The sequence below is a fragment of the Diaphorina citri genome, unplaced genomic scaffold, assembly GCF_000475195.1.
Source record: "Diaphorina citri unplaced genomic scaffold, Diaci psyllid genome assembly version 1.1 scaffold717, whole genome shotgun sequence".
NCBI classification, from domain to species: domain Eukaryota; kingdom Metazoa; phylum Arthropoda; class Insecta; order Hemiptera; family Psyllidae; genus Diaphorina; species Diaphorina citri.
This window is the reverse complement of record NW_007378150.1, coordinates 103221-124278: the sequence shown is the minus strand read 5'-3', so window position 1 is coordinate 124278 and position 21058 is coordinate 103221. Positions and strand designations below refer to the sequence as shown.

The following is a 21058-nucleotide window of genomic DNA, read 5'->3' as shown; positions in this document are numbered from 1 at the left end:
TGCGTTTTTTTTTTTTTTTTTTCCTACCAAGATATCGGCTTTCTCTCCTTCCCTTCTTTCTCTTTTGTTCATAGTTTTTTCATCACCATTCCTTCCAAGTTGCGGGGAAAGCGGAATTTCCTTCCTTATTCCCACAATTTCTGGTGTTAACTTCTTTTCCGCTCGTTTTTTCAGACCCCTGAGCAAGTACATCATGTGGACTCTGGCTAGTCAATATTTCCCTAGGAAAAAAAATCTGTGATAAAGTTCGCCCCGGGTGGGAATCGAACCCGCGACCTAGAGCGTTACCCTCCAAGCTAACTACATAGTTTGGTATTAAATAATTATTTCATAAACGTGTGCTGCTTGTTTCAGATGGCTAGATGCTATAGTCTCCCCAGACCTGGCCATTTATTCTCGGTATCCGCGGTTTGTTCGCGGTATTCGCGTTTTGTTCGCGGTATTCGCGTTTTGTGCGCAGTATCCGCGGTTCGTTCGCGGTATCCGCGTTTTGTTCGCGGTATCCGCGGTTTGTTCGCGGTATCCGCGGTTTGTTCGCGGTATCCGCGGTTTCCGCGGTTTGTTCGCGGTATCTGCGGTTGTTCGCGGTATTCGCGGTTTAGATAAAATCCGCCCCGGGCGGGAATCGAACCCGCGGCCTAGCGCTTACAAGGCAGACGCACTACCAACTAAGCTAACTATGCTGGCCTCCTACTCATGTTTACTAAGTGTGTTATACTTATTGTTGTTACAAATGTCGGAATTTGGGGCCATTAGGCCATTTTTCCCCCAGATGTGTATACGTATTTATTTTATCCTGTTTTTCTCTCTTCCAGGCATTAGAGTCCTTACTAGAGTCCACGCCTCATATTCACCAACCTGCTTTGGAAACCGTAGAGCCTCCCTCTCTCTTCTTCCTCGCCTATAGTCAGGGATTATGTTCTGTGACGTCACGAGAACACAATCAGCTCCTCAGTTCTCGTGAAAAGTTACATAGGAAAGACTCCTTGGTCATCTTAAATACTCTAATGGAAACTCTTGAAAAAAAAAATCCATGTTGAAATATTTGGAGATATCACAGAGAGATCTCTGTACGTATGATTCATCAAAGGCCCGTTCCCACTTGCCGTTCGGGGAAAAAAATCGTGTCGAGCATAATTTAGAACACTCTCATTTAAATTACATTGCCTACAATGCCAGCCTATTTAGCTTGGTTGGTAGCGCGTCTGCCTTGTAAGCGCTAGGCCGCGGGTTCGATTCCCGCCCGGGGCGGAGTTTATCCTGAAGGGATGAGTTGATGGCACATTCGTTCTCTTTTGACAAAATTTTTGATGGCAAATTCGAGGGAATCAGGCTGTATGTCGTAAATTATTGGTGTAAAAAAAAAAGTGGATATAACTTTCGATTTTTTTTGATATTGGCTTGTTACAAGCGCATATTTCGTGAACCATCATTCCTAGTAGAAACTTCTACTTCATTGAGGATCAATATAATTCACCGGTAAGCAAAAACGTGAAAACACACTACCACACGTCACGTCACGTAAGCTCATATGGAGTCTGAAAGATGTAGTTTAAAGTTTTCCCAGAATGTTGTAGGTTATCTCGTTCAGGACAGCTATACTGCTATCACGTCTCGTGAGCTCACATTTCTACCACGTTTTCCCAACATCCTTAACCAGCCTAGTTAGCCTGGAGGGTAGTGCGCATGCCTTGTGAACACTAGGTTACGGGTTTGATTCCCGTCCAATGCGAACTTTATCATAAACAGGTAAGGTTCGTTCTCTCACGGCAGGCTTTCTCCTATCCTGTACTCCTTCTGTCTTGAATTCCTTGGTTATTACTTACAGTTTCCCATATCAAACATTTTAATTTACTCTCACGGCAGGCTTTCTCCTATCCTGTACTCCTTCTGTCTTGAATTCCTCGGTTATTACTTACAGTTTCCCCTCTCACGGCAGGCTTTCTCCTATCCTGTACTCCTTCTGTCTTGAATTCCTCGGTTATTACTTACAGTTTCCCATATCAAACATTTTATTTATCACTAAATAACTCTCTCTGTGTTTTAGATTCTCCTCGCCTATCAGACCTACATCAGTGACATGTCCCAGCTCCTGGGCGTTACAAGTGTGGGGGCCAAACAACTATGTGATGACATCTTTCACTATGAGATAAGACTTGCTGAAATCACTCCCGAGGCCGATGTTCTCAAAGATATCAACTCTGGCTACAAAAAGGTCACTCTGCGCGAAGTGAAACAGTCTGCCCCTTCGGTGAGTAACCACCCTCAGTAGCTTGGTTGTTAGTGGACTTCGGATTTGGTGGTTCAAGACCAAATAACGTTTAAAAAATAAGGAAGACAAAAACCTATGGACCTACCAAAACTCGTACCCCGCCTGAATTCGACCATGGCCAAAATAATGGCAATAAATTAAGTGCTGTTTCACTGCTTTTTTTTATTCCGTAGAAATCAAACAAGTGCTACATTAGACTCGTGTGGTCTGTGTTGTAGCATGCCCTTCCCGTCGTATATCCTTCAATACTTCCCAATTAGGTGCTGGGTCAATACAAGACCACGGCTATCGACTTCGTCCTTTTTACTGGGAAGTTGGTTGTTAGTGGACTTCGGATTTGGTGGTTCAAGACCAAATAGCGTTTAAAAAATAAGGAAGACAAAAACCTATGGACCTACCAAAACTCGTACCCCGGGTGAATTCGACCATGGCCAAAATAATGGCAATAAATTAAGTGCTGTTTCACTGCTTTTTTTTTATTCCGTAGAAATCAAACAAGTGCTACATTAGACTCGTTTGGTCTGTGTCGTAGCATGCCCTTCCCGTCGTATATCCTTCAATACTTCCCAATTAGGTGCTGGGCTGCTGGGTCAATACAAGAACACGGCTATCGACTTCGTCCTTTTTACTAATAGGGTGGGAAATTTGGAAAAAATGGACTGGAAAACCGAGAAAAGTCAGGGAATTTTATTTTTCCATTTTGGTAGACACCCTGATTCAATGAATAGTTAGACCATTTACCGATGGTTAAAGTTACCAAAAGCGAGTGCCGATAACGCACTAGGTTCCTAATGATTCACTGAAGTTAAGCAATGTTGCTCGTGGTTGTTGACCGGATGAGTGACCATCTGGACAGTCGCGTGACGCTGGCTATCCTAGCTATCCTACCTTCCGCACTAGGTTCCTAATGATTCACTGAAGTTAAGCAATGTTGCTCGTGGTTGTTGACCGGATGAGTGACCATCTGGACAGTCGCGTGATGCTGGCTATCCTAGCTATCCTACCTTAGAGCTTTATAAAATTAACTTTATTGGAAATTGGGGAATTTCTCGAATTAGAGCAATTCTATTCCACGATTAACTTCTGTGTTCCATGTTCCAACAATCATCTAACATAAACCTCTCCTCTTCAGGTGAAGTGTTACCTCTACCTCGATGGGAGTTCTGTGTCGACACCCTCCAGCGTTATATGGGTCTAGGAGTGACTGCTCTGGTACAGAAGAACAATCCACCTTCAGCTCAAGTGACAGAATCGGTCGATAAAGTGTTCAATGCTGTCCGGTCAACCATCGTGAACAACTATAAGCAAGCTGGCTGGCTCTCCCCCGAACTACGCAACTTTATTCTGCAAAAGGTAAAATCATAGCAGCCTAGTTAGCTTAGAGCCTCAGACCATGGTGCCAGCCTAGTTACCCTTTGGAGGATAGTGTGTCTAGGTTAGCAGATAACCTGTAAGCGCTAGGTCGATTCATGCCCGCGGTGGATTTAATCCTAAACAAATAAGAGTCAGCGTTTTTCGTCAACCTCTCAATCAGCCCTAGGGTGATTACTTTGGCCTGACATTACTAGGGTGATTACTTTGGGCTGACATTTGGTTTTGGCTACAAATTTTACGAGTGGATGTCTTTCGCACTCGAACTTTTGGTAATTCTCATCATCATTGGTTAACAGCCGAGGGGCTGGTTTGCAGCAGTACGCCATGATTCTCGATCTTCTGCTTTCCTAGTATGTCGTCACGTTCATGTCTCTCATGATCTGCTTTATGTAGTCGAGGGGTGGCCTTCCAACTGTATTAGTGCCTTCTATCATCCCCTCTATTACTCTCGCAGTTAGAGTTCCTTAGCAAAGGAAATTTTAGGCTGGAATGCTCTCTGATTAAAGTCTCTCGGCCAGACTAGGCTGGTCTACTCCCTGTTCAAGGTGGAGCCACACCAATTTTGAGTATGATAATATTTTTTTGCAAATAATTATTTTTTATCTAATGTGACTGATTTCAGATCCAGAGTATCAGCCTGCAAGTCGGTCTCCCCAATCCTCTGAGTTTGGACAAGTATGTGAATGAGTACTACAGTTCTCTCTATGTGTACAAGAATGACTTCTTCGGAGCCGTGGAATCTGGCAATCTGTTCCGACAACTGGAACTACAGAGGCGACTTGTTACCCCTACTGATGAAACTAGGTATGTTCTTCAATCTACCTTGTCCATCTTTGTGTCCGAGAGACTCTCAACCCGGAGGTGCTGGGTTCCAATCCCAGCCAGGGCGGAAATTTTCTGATCAAACTTTCAAGTTCCCAGAGAGAACTCTTTTATGGAAGGAACTGTAACTGTTGAGGTCTTATCGTCCCGAAATAAAGAGCCGTTCCGAGAAGGAACCTTTTCAATTAACATACGAACATTTGAAAGTACTAAACTTAAAGTTAAGTATCTGTATGGCGGATATTGTCTCTACTGTAATTATTGTGATATCTACTTTTTGTTTCATTCTAAATGATCGTTCACTTATCAAATAAAGAAAGTACTTTTAGGAAAAAAACCGGCTGGACTCGGCTTGCCCGATAGAAACTTCTACTTCATTGAGGATCAATATAATTCACCGGTAAGCAAAAACGTGAAAACACACTACCACACGTCACGTCACGTGAGCTCATATGGAGTCTGAAAGATGTAGTTTAAAGTATTCCCATAATGTATCTCGTTCAGGACAGCTACCCGGCTGGACTCGGCTTGCCCGATAGAAACTTCTACTTCATTGAGGATCAATATAATTCACCGGTAAGCAAAAACGTGAAAACACACTGCCACACGTCACGTGAGCTCATATGGAGTCTGAAAGATGTAGTTTAAAGTTTTCCCAGAATGTTGTAGGTGTAGGTAATCTCGTTCAGGACAGCTATACTACTATCACGTCTCGTGAGCTCACGTTTCTACCACGTTTTCCCAACATCCTTAGCCAGCCTAGTTAGCCTGGAGGGTAATGCGCATGCCTTGTGAACACCAGGTTACGGGTTTGATTCCCGTCCAATGCAAACTTTATCATAAACAGGTAAGGTTCGTTCTCTCACGGCAGGCTTTCTCCTATCCTGTACTCCTTCTATCTTGAATTCCTCGGTTATTACTTACAGTTTCCGATGCCCAGAAGCAGGATCCTATGGTTGCGCCAATATACACGACGGCGCCTGCCATTGCCATCATATCATCAGTGAATGGTTCATCTCCGAGGAAAAAAAATCTGTGATAAAGTTCGCCCCGGGTGGGAATCGAACCCGCGACCTAGAGCGTTACCCTCCAAGCTAACTACATAGTTTATTATTAAATAATTATTTCATAAACGTGTGCTGCTTGTTTCAGATGGCTAGATGCTATAGTCTCCCCAGACCTGGCCATATCCTACATCGTGTCTGCGAACACTATCGTGGTACCATCCGGCATTCTTTCTGCTCCCTTTTACCATCCAGAGTACACCCTGTAAGTATGGCATTTTATTTTAATACCCTTGGTAGTGTAGTGGTCATCGGTCTATCTGAAAATGGGAAAAGGTGAAGAAGAAGAAGATAGTGTACATCGTGTCTGCGAACACTATCGTGGTACCATCCGGCATTCTTTCTGCTCCCTTTTACCATCCAGAGTACACCCTGTAAGTATGGCAAAAGGCGAAGAAGAAGAAGATAGTGGAGTGGTGAAGATGCTCGCCTGGTAATCAGGAACACTAAGGAAACCTAAGGAAATGTACTTTTAACACCGGTAATGCCGCCACTGGTCGCTGCTCGATTATAGTAGCTACTCAATTGTCCTCGAGAGGCTGAGTGCACCCCGATCTCCACGAACAGAGCCGAAAAAAACTTCGAACCCGGAATCTCCAGTGTGCAAGCCTAGTGTGATACCCACTCGGCCACGGAGGTTGCTTAAAATAATAATCTTTACACGATAATCACCAACCTCCTCTCAGAAGTTACAATAATAACTTGGGAGGAGAAGTATGTATGTTATGTACCTAATATTCTGAAATAAAGATTAAAATAATAATAAAATTCTTCTCACAGGTCCCTCATCTACGGTCGTCTAGGTGTTGATCTCAGCCAGGCCGTCCTCTCCTCAGTATCTCCATGGAATGTTCTCTACTCCACGGATGGCGCTCTGCTAGACTCAGAGTTCCCGGCAGTCATTGTCCTCGAGAGGCTGAGTGCACCCCGATCTCCACGAACAGAGCCGAAAAAAACTTCGAACCCGGAATCTCCAGTGTGCAAGCCTAATGTGATACCCACTCGACCACGGAGGTTGCTTAAAATAAAATCTTTACACTGGTAATGCCGAAAAAACTTCGAACCCGGGATCTCCGGAGTGCAAGCCTAGTGTGATACCCACTCGACCACGGAGATTGCTCCGTCTTTAAAATAATAATTCTTATTCTTCTCCTCACAGGTCCCTCATCTACGGTCGTCTAGGTGTTGATCTCAGCCAGGCCGTCCTCTCCTCAGTATCCCCATGGAATGTTCTCTACTCCACGGATGGCGCTCTGCTAGACTCAGAGTTCCCGGCGGTAAACGATTCTCAGCGCGTGGTGGCAGAGTCTGCCCCGTGTATAGGCAGAAGTATAGAGCGGACAGTACAGTCTAGTAGTGCCCTGGGCAATGTGACTACCTATGAGACCATGACGAGGATATCTGCCGTACGACAGGCGTTCAAGGTAAGGCCTGGGACTACAATCTGAATTTAAACAGATATAGTTTACTTTTGTCTGGATTTAGAAATGAAGACTCCAGAACTTTCAAGTCTGTTTCCAGTGCGTTTAAATGTTCCTCATTATCCTCTTGATAGTTCCTCAACCATATTAATGATCTCTTTGCTTTCCTCAGCTCATTACACTTCAAGTAATAGACTGGTGTCTCGGGCAAATAACATGTTACTAGGACGGAGAAAATGGCTATGACAAGATTCATATAGTTGAATATATGGAAAGGCAAGAGCCAGCCACAGGTATAAGCATACAACGTACCAATACATCCAAACACCATGAGGAATGGACCAAGATGATCTCGAAGTCTGGGCCCCCAGATGTGTATACGTATTTATTTTATCCTGTTTTTCTCTCTTCCAGGCATTAGAGTCCTTACTAGAGTCCACGCCTCATGAAGTCTGGGCGTACAGATTTCTGCCACATACATGGGAGCGTTTATTATGGAGCCAGCATTACCCAAGCCTCCTATCATTCGAGCGATGTACAAACTGGTGGAACTATTGGTGAAGCATACTAAAGTCCATGTGATCACATAGGGTAGTACTATCAGGGAACCGCTCTCGTCACGAGAACACAATCAGCTCCTCAGTATACTGGGACAATTGAGTGACTCAGCGCTGTAAGTTTTATTATTATGACTATTATTATTAAACAAATTTCCCGTTGTGGGACATTTATTATGCGGGAATCGAACCCGCGGCCTAGCGCTTACAAGGCAGACGCACTACCAACTAAGCTAACTATGCTGGCCTCCTACTCATGTTTACTAACTGTGTTAAATTTATTGTTGTTACAAATGTTGGAATTTGGGGCCATTAGGCCATTTTTCCCCATATGTGTATACGTACATATTTATTTTATCCTGTTTTTCTCTCTTCCAGGCATTAGAGTCCTTACTAGAGTCCACGCCTCACATTCATCAACCTGCTTTGGAAACGGTAGAGCCTCCCTCTCTCTTCTTCCTCGCCTATAGTCAGGGAGTATGTTCTGTGACGTCACGAGAACACAATCAGCTCCTCAGTATACTGGGACAATTAAGTGACTCAGCGCTGTAAGTTTTATTATTATGACTATTATTTTTAAACAAATTTCCCGTTGTGGGACATTTATTATACATTAAAATCTCTGTAAGTATGATTCATCAAAGGCCCGTTCCCACTTGCCGTTCGGGGAAAAAAATCGTGTCGAGCATAATTTAGAACACTTTCATTTAAATTACATTGCCTACACTGCCAGCCTATTTAGCTTGGTTGGTAGCGCGTCTGCCTTGTAAGCGCTAGGCCGCGGGTTCGATTCCCGCCCGGGGCGGAGTTTATCCTGAAGGGATGAGGTTCATTCTCGGAACGGCTGGGTTTCTCCTATCCTGTCTTTCTTCTCTCTTCGATTTCGGGACGATAAGACCATAGCAGTTACAGTCCCCTCTATCAAACCTATTAAAAAAAAACGTGTTTTCTCATCTCTTTATCTGGCTTTCTCCTATCCTGTCTTTCTTCTCTCTTCGATTTCGGGACGATAAGACCATAGCAGTTACAGTCCCCTCTATCAAACCTCTTAAAAAAAACGTGTTTTCTCATCTCTTTGCCTGGCTTTCTCCTATCCTGTCTTTCTTCTCTCTTCGATTTCGGGACGATAAGACCATAGCAGTTACAGTCCCCTCTATCAAACCTCTTCAAAAAAAAAAAAAAACGTGTTTTCTCATCTCTTTGCTTTAATTCATTTAATTTTATTCATTCTTGTTTTCTTATTTCAGATTGAAAACAATTCTGTCGCAGTCCAAACAATTCTCAGATGTGTACAGTTGTTCTTCGGAAGCTGAGTTGTATACTGAATCTGCCTGCCCTGATGTTATATAAGTACCACCTTATACATATTCTCTACTATGTATACTTCTTGTTCAAATACGAAGACAATAAGTCAGGACTTTGTATACGAGTAGTCTGTACCTACAGGGTGAAAATTGAATGAAGATGACGAAAATAATTCCCTTTCTTCTTCGCGTGTTGAAAGGTTTACCACTTTATCTCTCATAAAGCCCGAATTCCACTATCCATTCAGGTCACACTCCAGTCACAGTACGTTCAACGAACGATCCAATATTTTACAGGCGATTAAATGGGAGTGAATTCCATTTAATCACTAAGTTTAGTATATTTTGACTGTATCGTGACATGCACTTTAGTGAGAATTAACGTCACGTGAGCTCACGTGACGTAATAATAGTGTGTTTATACCTTTATATGCTAAAATTAAATGAAAATGAATAAACAGTATTCAGTATTACATATTTGACAATTTATGTCAATGTATTATTGTATGTTGACTATATTGTCGATTCTATAGAGCTGGTATAAAATGATCGTTGATCAATATTGGAATATGTATAAACAGGACACTGATCTCAAAATGAGATATTTATTTAGTTTTAGTTCAAATCCGTTTTTTTTTTTTTTTTCTGATTATTATTGATTGGTCTTATCAATATTCAAGACCAATGGCAAGATTCAAGATCATTTTTCAAAGGTGTATTAAATATTTTTATTTTATTCAAACAAATCAAATCTTTTTTGAGGACCTTAAAAATAAAATTTATTAAAATAAATTCAAAGCATAAATGCATAAAATCCGGCAGACAACTGCCTTATGCACCTGTTGACATGTACATAATCGTATTTAAAATTTAGATTTAGACATATTGTGATTAAGGACCATCAGAACTCCATTGCCCCGTGATTTCCCCCCGTATGTCTTCAGCCACATAGCAAATTCTTTGCGGACACTTTCACTTTCCTACATTGGTCGTATTTTCCTCATGGAAACTGAGACGACTTCCCTTCTTTTAAAGCTCATTTCCCCTTTTTTGTTGATGTAGCAATGTAGCATCCGTACCGGACACTTTCACTTTCCTACATTGGTCGTATTTTCCTCACGGAAACTGAGACGACTTCCCTTCTTTTAAAGCTCATTTCCCCTTTTTTGTTGATGTAGCGTCCGTACTATAAACCATAGGAAATCAGCCATTGTGAAAAGGGCAAATCGTTTCCTACTGTAGGAAAGGAAAATACATCTATTCACCTTATACATATTCTCTACTATGTATACTTCTTGTTCAAATACGAAGACAATAAGTCAGGACTTTGTATACGAGTAGTCTGTACCTTCAAAATGAAGATCCCTTTCTCTCCTTTCTTCTTCGCGTGTCAACGAAACCCGATTAAAAGAAAATTACGATAATAATTGGTTTTTACTCTCTTAGAGAGGCGGAGAGAAAGACTTGATGGCATTAAATACACTTGTGCTTACAGAATTAAAATTCCTTTTAATAAATGACCTCAGCCATTGAAAGGTTTACCACTTTATCTCTCATAAAGTCCGAATTCCACTATCCGGTCAGGTCACACTCCAGTCAACGTACGTTCAACGAACGATCAAATATTTTACAAGTGATTAAAAAATCAGAACTACGTCATTTTTGTCCGCCAAAGTTTTCGTTTCCTAGACTATTAAATGGGAGTGAGTTCAAGTTAATCACCAATTAGAATATTTTAACTGTATCGTGACATGCACTTCAGTGAGAATTAACGTCACGTGAGCTCACATGACGTAATAATAGTGTGTTTATACCTTTATATGCTAAAATTAAATGAAAATGAATAAACAGTATTACATATTTGACAATTTATGTCAATGTATTATTGTATGTTGACTATATTGTCGATTCTATAGAGCTGGTATAAAATTAATGATCGTTGATCACTATTGGAATATGTATAAATAGGACACTGATCTCAAAATGAGATATTTATTTAGTTTTTGTTCAAATCAGTTTTTTTTTTTTTCTGATTATTATTGGTCTTATCAATATTCAAAACCAATGGCAAGATTCAAGATCATTTTTCAAAGGTGTATTAAATATTTTTATTTTATTCAAACAAATCAAATCTTTTTTGAGGCCCTAAAAAATAAAATTTATTAAAATAAATTCAAAGCATAAATGCATAAAATCCGGCAGACAACTGCCTTATGCACCTGTTGACATGTACATAATCGTATTTAAAATTTAGATTTAGACATATTGTGATTAAGGACCATCAGAACTCCATTGCCCCGTGATTTCCCCCCGTATGTCTTCAGCCACATAGCAAATTCTTTGCGGACACTTTCACTTTCCTACATTGGTCGTATTTTCCTCACGGAAACTGAGACGACTTCCCTTCTTTTAAAGCTCATTTCCCCTTTTTGTTGATGTAGCGTCCGTACTATAAACCATAGGAAATCAGCCATTGTGAAAAGGGGAAATCGTTTCCATTTACGAAAATACTACTACTGTAGGAAAGGAAAATACATCTATTGTATTTAAAGTACGTAATGAATAACACTTGTCTTCTTGATTTTCCCTTCCCCAGTTGTATTTAAAAAATGAATTTTTACTTTTTCTACATCCACTTCATTTGAATGAAGATATAGGTACCTACGTACATTTTCCCAAAACATACGTACACATTGAAATTATTTTGCTATGTGGCGGAATGAGTTAAGTTTAAATCAAGTACGACTTAAGTTTCCTCATGTTTTATTTAAGCTCTATCCCCCCCCCCCCGTTTCTTATTTGCATTATTTCGTTTCAGTCTGTATCATACCTTGTAAATAGTGTTTATATTACCTACTTTTATATTTCGAATTTAAGTGTAACTTTTTTTGAGTTTCAAATTTGGACATCATGTCACTTGAGATTAATTCACGACCAAAATAAAAGTCTTCAATTTTGATCTACCTAAAAAGCCTGACTTTAATTACTATTTTATCTGTTACAAATAGCTATGTTAAGGTCTATGCCCCCCCCCCCCGTTTCTTATTTGCATTATTTCGTTTCAGTCTGTATCATACCTTGTAAATAGTGTTTATATTACCTACTTTTATATTTCGAATTTAAGTGTAACTTTTTTTGAGTTTCAAATTTGGACATCATGTCACTTGAGATTAATTCACGACCAAAATAAAAGTCTTCAATTTTGATCTACCTAAAAAGCCTGACTTTAATTACTATTTTATCTGTTACAAATAGCTATTTTTGAGTTTGCTTTAGTGCTTGTCATTTGCGTTTTGAACTAGACTATTTTTCCAATCTGTAGTTTCTGTATCCCCCGCTCCCACTCCCCACCTTCTAAACGTCAGCTTGGAGTTGATTTCAATTTTCGTAGGTGACTCAGTTTTTGCACGACGTGTTTAAATGATTTGTTCTTGGTCTCGGGTAGATAGAGGAAAATTAAAATAACCCCTATAAAAGTCACAAGTGAATATGTCCACATACATCCAAACATACCAATATTCCTCTTCATGACAGGGAACAAGCGAACCAATGAACCCATGAGTATGTGTTGATAAAACATCACTATACCCATACATAAGTTGCGATTTTCAGCAGGGAAAATTTCGGACAAAACTATGTATGTCACTGGTCCTGCTGCTATGTAGTATGCAACAATATAGATTGATAAATATACCAAGGGTGCTAATGCTCCGTGGTGTAAATGTTGGAAATTGATGAATTTTAAATAATAGAATACACCCAAGAGGAATAAGAAGAATGATATAGGTGTGTAAGTAACTATAAGGAGAAATTTCCTGTTGAGGGTGCTAATGCTCCGTGGTGTAAATGTTGGAAATTGATAAATTTTAAATAATAGAATACACCCAAGAGGAATAAGAAGAATGATATGGGTGTGTAAGTAACTATAAGGAGGAATTTCCTGTTAAACTTGCTCACTATGTACACAGAACCTATTGCACTGAGCAGCTGCAGGATTGCTATGATGATAGAGGAAAGATGAGGGGCCAACTTGACCGGAGTACCAACATTTACCTCAGCACTTGTGAATATAGCCACAGCATTCACTGTTACAACAGCAATGCCTGAGAACTGGATAGAAGAGATCAAACCTAAACCTACAAGCACAGCATTCTTAGTGGAAGGTATGAGTAGATCCCTCCATGGTGTTAAACTGTTTCGATTTAGAAATGAAGACTCCAGAACTTTCAAGTCTGTTTCCAGTGCATTTAAATGTTCCTCATTATCCTCTTGATAGTTCCTCAACCAAATTAATGATCTCTTTGCTTTCCTCAGCTCATTACACTTCAAGTAATAGACTGGTGTCTCGGGCAGATAGCACGTTACTAGGACGGAGAAAATGGCTATGACAAGATTCATATAGTTGAATATATGGAAAGGCAAGAGCCAGCCACAGGTATAAGCATACAACGTACCAATACATCCAAACACCATGAGGAATGGACCAAGATGATCTCGAAGTCTGGGCGTACAGATTTCTGCCACATACATGGGAGCGTTTATTATGGAGCCAGCATTACCCAAGCCTCCTATCATTCGAGCGATATACAAACTGGTGGAACTATTGGTGAAGCATACTAAAGTCCATGTGATCACATAGGGTAGTACTATCAGAATGGAGGTCTTCTGTCTCCCAATCTTGTTAGCAACGAATGCCCAGAAGCAGGATCCTATGGTTGCGCCAATATACACGACGGCGCCTGCCATTGCCATCATATCATCAGTGAATGGTTCATCTCCAATGGCCGGGTTAGTTTTGGACTGCAGTAATCGTTGTACAGGAGAAGGCCACCCCACCAGAATACCATAGTTGAGTGTGCTTAGAGTCACTGAAATAAATAAACAAGATGTTTACTAGATCATGAAAGTCACGAATTCTCGTTTGAAAAAAATGTGTAGGTATTTTACTCAAACAATCGGCGGAGAATGTGTGTGTTTGAGGGGACAAGTTCCAGTATAAGTACCGAGAGTACCTAGACTACCTAGCCATTAAAAATTCCAATAAACATTTATACAGGAACGTGGGGGAAAAAAATACCTACGTTGCATTAGGAATAGGAAGTTCTTTTTTATGGATCTGTGGAACGCATTTAACAACATGTGATATTTTAATTTGTGTCGTGCAGTTCTTATCGGCTTTTCGGACAATGAAGTGTTAAGTAGTGTCAGTTGCTGTGTGTATGTGTGGTCCTGTGGAATGCACTCAGTGTTATTTGATATAATCACAAGTTGGCTTTAACCCCGTTCAACACCGCAGGGTAACATCCGTGGCCCTTAAGGTAAGTCCGCATCCTATTTTTATGTACGTATAGTACCTATGTAATTAGTTTTAAATAAAACTCGTTCATTTTAGTTAATTTATTTGTGCGAGTAAGTTAACCAAATTAATAAAATAGGTAAATAAATAGGTTTGGCTGGATGACTGTAACTTTGTGAAGATCCATATTAACATTTAAAAAATAATAATAATGGAAAGATTATAGTAGTCATGATTTTTTTTTTTTCTTTTTATTAATAAAGTATACGTCCTATATGGAACTCCCCAAAAAAAAAATAATAATGGAAAGTATTTCACGGTGAACTTAAAGTTAGGATATTTTCCAATTCATTTGTCAATTAATCGGCTCAAACTTACCTATGATAGTGACGAGATATTGTCTGAACACCGAGCCGGTTTCTATACTTTCCACATGGTCCTCCTTCATCCTTGCTCTTGTCTTTCACTCTTGCTAATCCATATTACCCGTAGTGATCGCACCTTCTAAAAGAAAAGAATACGATGCTGAAACGTGTATTAGGTAGCTAACAAACAAACAATGGCCTTCTTTGTATTGAAATTTGATCCGAGGTATTCCAGGGCCCGAGTTTATAATTTTCTATCCTCCCACATGAACCTTAGCCTTAGCACGGTGGACTTTGAATCTGGAGGTTGGTGGTTCGAATGATCGAATCCAAGTCAAGTAATGAAATTTAGCGTAGTATACTAAGGGGGGAACGATATTTGTGACAAGCATTGGCATTTATGCTTAACATAGATAATTGACAGGGGTGCCTAAATTCCTCCCAGTAGAAGTCACAAAAGATGTAATCTGATCGTACTGACTTGGGCTTCAATGCCGATAACCCTAGCTATACTAATACTTGGGCCCGCTACTCCCTCTCCTAATAGGTCCAAGTTTATCAGACAGTCGGAGTGGCTAGTCTTGTATCTTCCACCGCGCGGCGAAGCTATTCTGTTTGGAATAAGAAGGGCGACTGGGCGACTCCACCTCTGTGACCTAATGGTCAAGGATACGGACTCTCTTGATCCGGGATTCAAAACATTGCTGGGCTGGGTTCAAATCCTGACAAAGGGGGGGGGGGGATCAGCACCTAAATGGGAAGTATTATATCTTCCATCTGATGAGAGACATATCAAGGGATGGGCGTGTCACGACACAGACCACATGCGTCTAATGTAGCAGTTGTTTCATTGCTACGAAATAAAAACGGCGGTAGAACACTCATTAAAAAAAAAAAAACTGACGTACCTAAAATACTTCCGCTGAAAGAATGTGAAGTCGGAAATTGAACTTGCCTAGGTACGATTTTGCTGATTGCTTGCTCTCATTATTATTTTATATGCAAACGACGCGTGACGTAGGTACCTAAATTGATAATTATTTCCACGTGCAAAATTGCAAATAGAATGACAAGAACCCTGTTTTACTGAGACGTGGGTGGGTAGTGGGTACCTACTTGGTATCCAGAAAATTATTATTATTATTATTATTATTATTATTATTATTATTATTATTATTATTATTATTATTATTATTATTATTATTATTATTATTATTATTATTATTATTATTATTATTATTATTATTATTATTATTATTATTATTATTATTATTATTATTATTATTATTATTATTATTATTATTATTATTATTATTATTATTATTATTATTATTATTATTATTATTATTATTATTATTATTATTATTATTATTATTATTATTATTATTATTATTATTATTATTATTATTATTATTATTATTATTATTATTATTATTATTATTATTATTATTATTATTATTATTATTATTATTATTATTATTATTATTATTATTATTATTATTATTATTATTATTATTATTATTATTATTATTATTATTATTATTATTATTATTATTATTATTATTATTATTATTATTATTATTATTATTATTATTATTATTATTATTATTATTATTATTATTATTATTATTATTATTATTATTATTATTATTATTATTATTATTATTATTATTATTATTATTATTATTATTATTATTATTATTATTATTATTATTATTATTATTATTATTATTATTATTATTATTATTATTATTATTATTATTATTATTATTATTATTATTATTATTATTATTATTATTATTATTATTATTATTATTATTATTATTATTATTATTATTATTATTATTATTATTATTATTATTATTATTATTATTATTATTATTATTATTATTATTATTATTATTATTATTATTATTATTATTATTATTATTATTATTATTATTATTATTATTATTATTATTATTATTATTATTATTATTATTATTATTATTATTATTATTATTATTATTATTATTATTATTATTATTATTATTATTATTATTATTATTATTATTATTATTATTATTATTATTATTATTATTATTATTATTATTATTATTATTATTATTATTATTATTATTATTATTATTATTATTATTATTATTATTATTATTATTATTATTATTATTATTATTATTATTATTATTATTATTATTATTATTATTATTATTATTTCCGAGAAAGAACATCATCCGTTTAGGATAAAATCGGCCCCGGGCGGGAATCGAACCGGCGGCCTAGCGCTTACAAGGCACACACTCTACCAACCAAGCTAACTAGGCTGGCATCGCTCAGTAGTAGAAAAATCAGACCGCAAATTTGCTTGCGAAGCTGTTTCTGTAGTTACCGAGTGTCACTTTATATTCCTATGCAACTATGCATACATTAGGTATAATTGAACCGGTCCTACAAGTTAGGTCCCAACAGGGGTGCACAAACTGTTCTTGTTAGCTTGAAAGGTAGGGCGCCTTGTAAGCACTAGGTCACGGATTCGACCCCGCTTAGGACGGACTTTATCCGAAACAGAAAGTTCTTTCTCGGGACTGCTAGCTTTTGCCTATCCTTCTTCGTTTTCGAGACGATAAGGCCTCCGCTGTTACAGCTCCCTCTATCAAACCTAGGAAAAGGGGGGGGGGGGATCAGCACCTAAATGGGAAGTATTATATCTCTTCTCGTCCATCTGATGAGAGGCATACCACGGGATGGACATGTCACGACACAGACCACATGCGTCTAATGTAGCAGTTGTTTCATTGCTATGAAATAAAAACGGCGGTAGAACACTCATAAAAAAAACTGACGTACCTAAAATACTTCCGCTGAAAGAATGTGAAGTCGGAAACTGAACTTACCTACGTACGATTTTGCTGATTGCTTGCTCTCATTATTATTTTATTTGCGAACGACGCGTGACGTAGGTACCTAGGTGATAATTATTTCCACGTACAAAGAGAGTGACAAGAACCCTGGTTTACTGAGACGTGGATAGGTACCTACTTGGTACTGAGAAAATTATAGCTATCAGACAAAAATAAAAAAAAATCTTTTGATATAACTCTACTGACTAGGTTTGTTATTGAAAAAAAAAGAAAAAAAAATCATGAAGATTCGTAGAAAAAAAAGTAATTCAAATTCGGACACTTTCACTTTCCTACATTGGTCGTATTTTCCTCACGGAAACTGAGACGACTTCCCTTCTTTTAAAGCTCATTTCCCCTTTTTGTTGATGTAGCGTCCGTACTATAAACCATAGGAAATCAGCCATTGTGAAAAGGGGAAATCGTTTCCATTTACGAAAATACTACTACTGTAGGAAAGGAAAATACATCTATTGTATTTAAAGTACGTAATGAATAACACTTGTCTTCTTGATTTTCCCTTCCCCAGTTGTATTTAAAAAATGAATTTTTACTTTTTCTACATCCACTTCATTTGAATGAAGATATAGGTACCTACGTACATTTTCCCAAAACATACGTACACATTGAAATTATTTTGCTATGCTATGCCCCCCCCCCCCGTTTCTTATTTGCATTATTTCGTTTCAGTCTGTATCATACCTTGTAAATAGTGTTTATATTACCTACTTTTATATTTCGAATTTAAGTGTAACTTTTTTTGAGTTTCAAATTTGGACATCATGTCACTTGAGATTAATTCACGACCAAAATAAAAGTCTTCAATTTTGATCTACCTAAAAAGCCTGACTTTAATTACTATTTTATCTGTTACAAATAGCTATTTTTGAGTTTGCTTTAGTGCTTGTCATTTGCGTTTTGAACTAGACTATTTTTCCAATCTGTAGTTTCTGTATCCCCCGCTCCCACTCCCCACCTTCTAAACGTCAGCTTGGAGTTGATTTCAATTTTCGTAGGTGACTCAGTTTTTGCACGACGTGTTTAAATGATTTGTTCTTGGTCTCGGGTAGATAGAGGAAAATTAAAATAACCCCTATAAAAGTCACAAGTGAATATGTCCACATACATCCAAACATACCAATATTCCTCTTCATGACAGGGAACAAGCGAACCAATGAACCCATGAGTATGTGTTGATAAAACATCACTATACCCATACATAAGTTGCGATTTTCAGCAGGGAAAATTTCGGACAAAACTATGTATGTCACTGGTCCTGCTGCTATGTAGTATGCAACAATATAGATTGATAAATATACCAAGGGTGCTAATGCTCCGTGGTGTAAATGTTGGAAATTGATAAATTTTAAATAATAGAATACACCCAAGAGGAATAAGAAGAATGATATGGGTGTGTAAGTAACTATAAGGAGGAATTTCCTGTTGAACTTGCTTACTATGTACACAGAACCTAATGCACTGAGCAGCTGCAGGATTGCTATGATGATAGAGGAAAGATGAGGGGCCAACTTGACCGGAGTACCAACATTTACCTCAGCACTTGTGAATATAGCCACAGCATTCACTGTTACAACAGCAATGCCTGAGAACTGGATAGAAGAGATCAAACCTAAACCTACAAGCACAGCATTCTTAGTGGAAGGTATGAGTAGATCCCTCCATGGTGTTAAACTGTTTCGATTTAGAAATGAAGACTCCAGAACTTTCAAGTCTGTTTCCAGTGCATTTAAATGTTCCTCATTATCCTCTTGATAGTTCCTCAACCAAATTAATGATCTCTTTGCTTTCCTCAGCTCATTACACTTCAAGTAATAGACTGGTGTCTCGGGCAGATAGCACGTTACTAGGACGGAGAAAATGGCTATGACAAGATTCATATAGTTGAATATATGGAAAGGCAAGAGCCAGCCACAGGTATAAGCATACAACGTACCAATACATCCAAACACCATGAGGAATGGACCAAGATGATCTCGAAGTCTGGGCGTACAGATTTCTGCCACATACATGGGAGCGTTTATTATGGAGCCAGCATTACCCAAGCCTCCTATCATTCGAGCGATATACAAACTGGTGGAACTATTGGTGAAGCATACTAAAGTCCATGTGATCACATAGGGTAGTACTATCAGAATGGAGGTCTTCTGCAAGTCTGGGCGTACAGATTTCTGCCACATACATGGGAGCGTTTATTATGGAGCCAGCATTACCCAAGCCTCCTATCATTCGAGCGATATACAAACTGGTGGAACTATTGGTGAAGCATACTAAAGTCCATGTGATCACATAGGGTAGTACTATCAGAATGGAGGTCTTCTGTCTCCCAATCTTGTTAGCAACGAATGCCCAGAAGCAGGATCCTATGGTTGCGCCAATATACACGACGGCGCCTGCCATTGCCATCATATCATCAGTGAATGGTTCATCTCCAATGGCCGGGTTAGTTTTGGACTGCAGTAATCGTTGTACAGGAGAAGGCCACCCCACCAGAATACCATAGTTGAGTGTGCTTAGAGTCACTGAAATAAATAAACAAGATGTTTACTAGGTCATGAAAGTCACGAATTCTCGTTTGAAAAAAATGTGTAGGTATTTTACTCAAACAATCGGCGGAGAATGTGTGTGTTTGAGGGGACAAGTTCCAGTATAAGTACCGAGAGTACCTAGACTACCTAGCCATTAAAAATTCCAATAAACATTTATACAGGAACGTGGGGGAAAAAAATACCTACGTTGCATTAGGAATAGGAAGTTCTTTTTTATGGATCTGTGGAACGCATTTAACAACATGTGATATTTTAATTTGTGTCGTGCAGTTCTTATCGGCTTTTCGGACAATGAAGTGTTAAGTAGTGTCAGTTGCTGTGTGTATGTGTGGTCCTGTGGAATGCACTCAGTGTTATTTGATATAATCACAAGTTGGCTTTAACCCCGTTCAACACCGCAGGGTAACATCCGTGGCCCTTAAGGTAAGTCCGCATCCTATTTTTATGTACGTATAGTACCTATGTAATTAGTTTTAAATAAAACTCGTTCATTTTAGTTAATTTATTTGTGCGAGTAAGTTAACCAAATTAATAAAATAGGTAAATAAATAGGTTTGGCTGGATGACTGTAACTTTGTGAAGATCCATATTAACATTTAAAAAATAATAATAATGGAAAGATTATAGTAGTCATGATTTTTTTTTTTTCTTTTTATTAATAAAGTATACGTCCTATATGGAACTCCCCAAAAAAAAAATAATAATGGAAAGTATTTCACGGTGAACTTAAAGTTAGGATATTTTCCAATTCATTTGTCAATTAATCGGCTCAAACTTACCTATGATAGTGACGAGATATTGTCTGAACACCGAGCCGGTTTCTATGCTTTCCACATGGTCCTCCTTCATCCTTGCTCTTGTCTTTCACTCTTGCTAATCCATATTGCCCGTAGTGATCAATTGTCTGAACACCGAGCCGGTTTCTATACTTTCCACATGGTCCTCCTTCATCCTTGCTCTTGTCTTTCACTCTTGCTAATCCATATTACCCGTAGTGATCGCACCTTCTAAAAGAAAAGAATACGATGCTGAAACGTGTATTAGGTAGCTAACAAACAAACAATGGCCTTCTTTGTATTGAAATTTGATCCGAGGTACTCCAGGGCCCGAGTTTATAAT

The 21058-nt window shown here is 38.1% G+C and overlaps 3 protein-coding genes and 1 long non-coding RNA gene across 5 annotated transcripts in view; 2 read left to right on the top strand and 2 right to left on the bottom strand.

Annotated features, from left to right (window-relative positions):
* Positions 1-9747, top strand: part of LOC103511474 (protein gone early) — a 56098-nt gene extending 46351 nt beyond the window's left edge. Inside the window, exons 7-13 of the mRNA XM_026825215.1 lie at positions 2048-2255; positions 3405-3625; positions 4269-4450; positions 5621-5737; positions 6692-6956; positions 7889-8058; positions 8758-9747. Of these exons, the coding sequence (XP_026681016.1) occupies positions 2048-2255; positions 3405-3625; positions 4269-4450; positions 5621-5737; positions 6692-6956; positions 7889-8058; positions 8758-8860 (1266 nt within the window). The 3' untranslated portion in view covers positions 8861-9747. The remainder of the gene's footprint in view (positions 1-2047; positions 2256-3404; positions 3626-4268; positions 4451-5620; positions 5738-6691; positions 6957-7888; positions 8059-8757) is intronic.
* LOC113468375 lies at positions 5830-6407 on the top strand. Its single transcript, XR_003392144.1, has 2 exons — positions 5830-5906; positions 6313-6407. It is a non-coding gene; the product is annotated as an uncharacterized LOC113468375 (long non-coding RNA).
* A 2080-nt stretch (positions 9748-11827) lies between the features above and the next one.
* On the bottom strand, positions 11828-17537 carry LOC103511473 (facilitated trehalose transporter Tret1-like). Of its 2 annotated transcripts, none has more exons than XM_026825225.1 (4): positions 17367-17537; positions 14489-14614; positions 12699-13682; positions 11828-12573 (listed from the first exon to the last, which is right to left on the bottom strand). In XM_026825225.1, exons 2-4 carry the CDS (start codon positions 14556-14558, stop codon positions 12176-12178), a joined length of 1452 nt encoding a protein of 483 aa, XP_026681026.1. In that variant the 5' UTR covers positions 14559-14614; positions 17367-17537; the 3' UTR covers positions 11828-12175. The 2 variants fall into 2 exon arrangements, with proteins under 2 accessions (XP_026681026.1, XP_026681027.1); XM_026825226.1 differs by having other exon boundaries at positions 11828-12612; positions 12738-13682.
* A 480-nt stretch (positions 17538-18017) lies between these two features.
* Positions 18018-20838, bottom strand: LOC103511472 (facilitated trehalose transporter Tret1-like). The gene is made up of 3 exons (XM_026825230.1): positions 20719-20838; positions 19604-19912; positions 18018-19437 (listed from the first exon to the last, which is right to left on the bottom strand). Exons 1-3 carry the CDS (start codon positions 20786-20788, stop codon positions 18359-18361), a joined length of 1458 nt encoding a protein of 485 aa, XP_026681031.1. The 5' UTR covers positions 20789-20838; the 3' UTR covers positions 18018-18358.
* Positions 20839-21058: the final 220 nt, after the last annotated feature.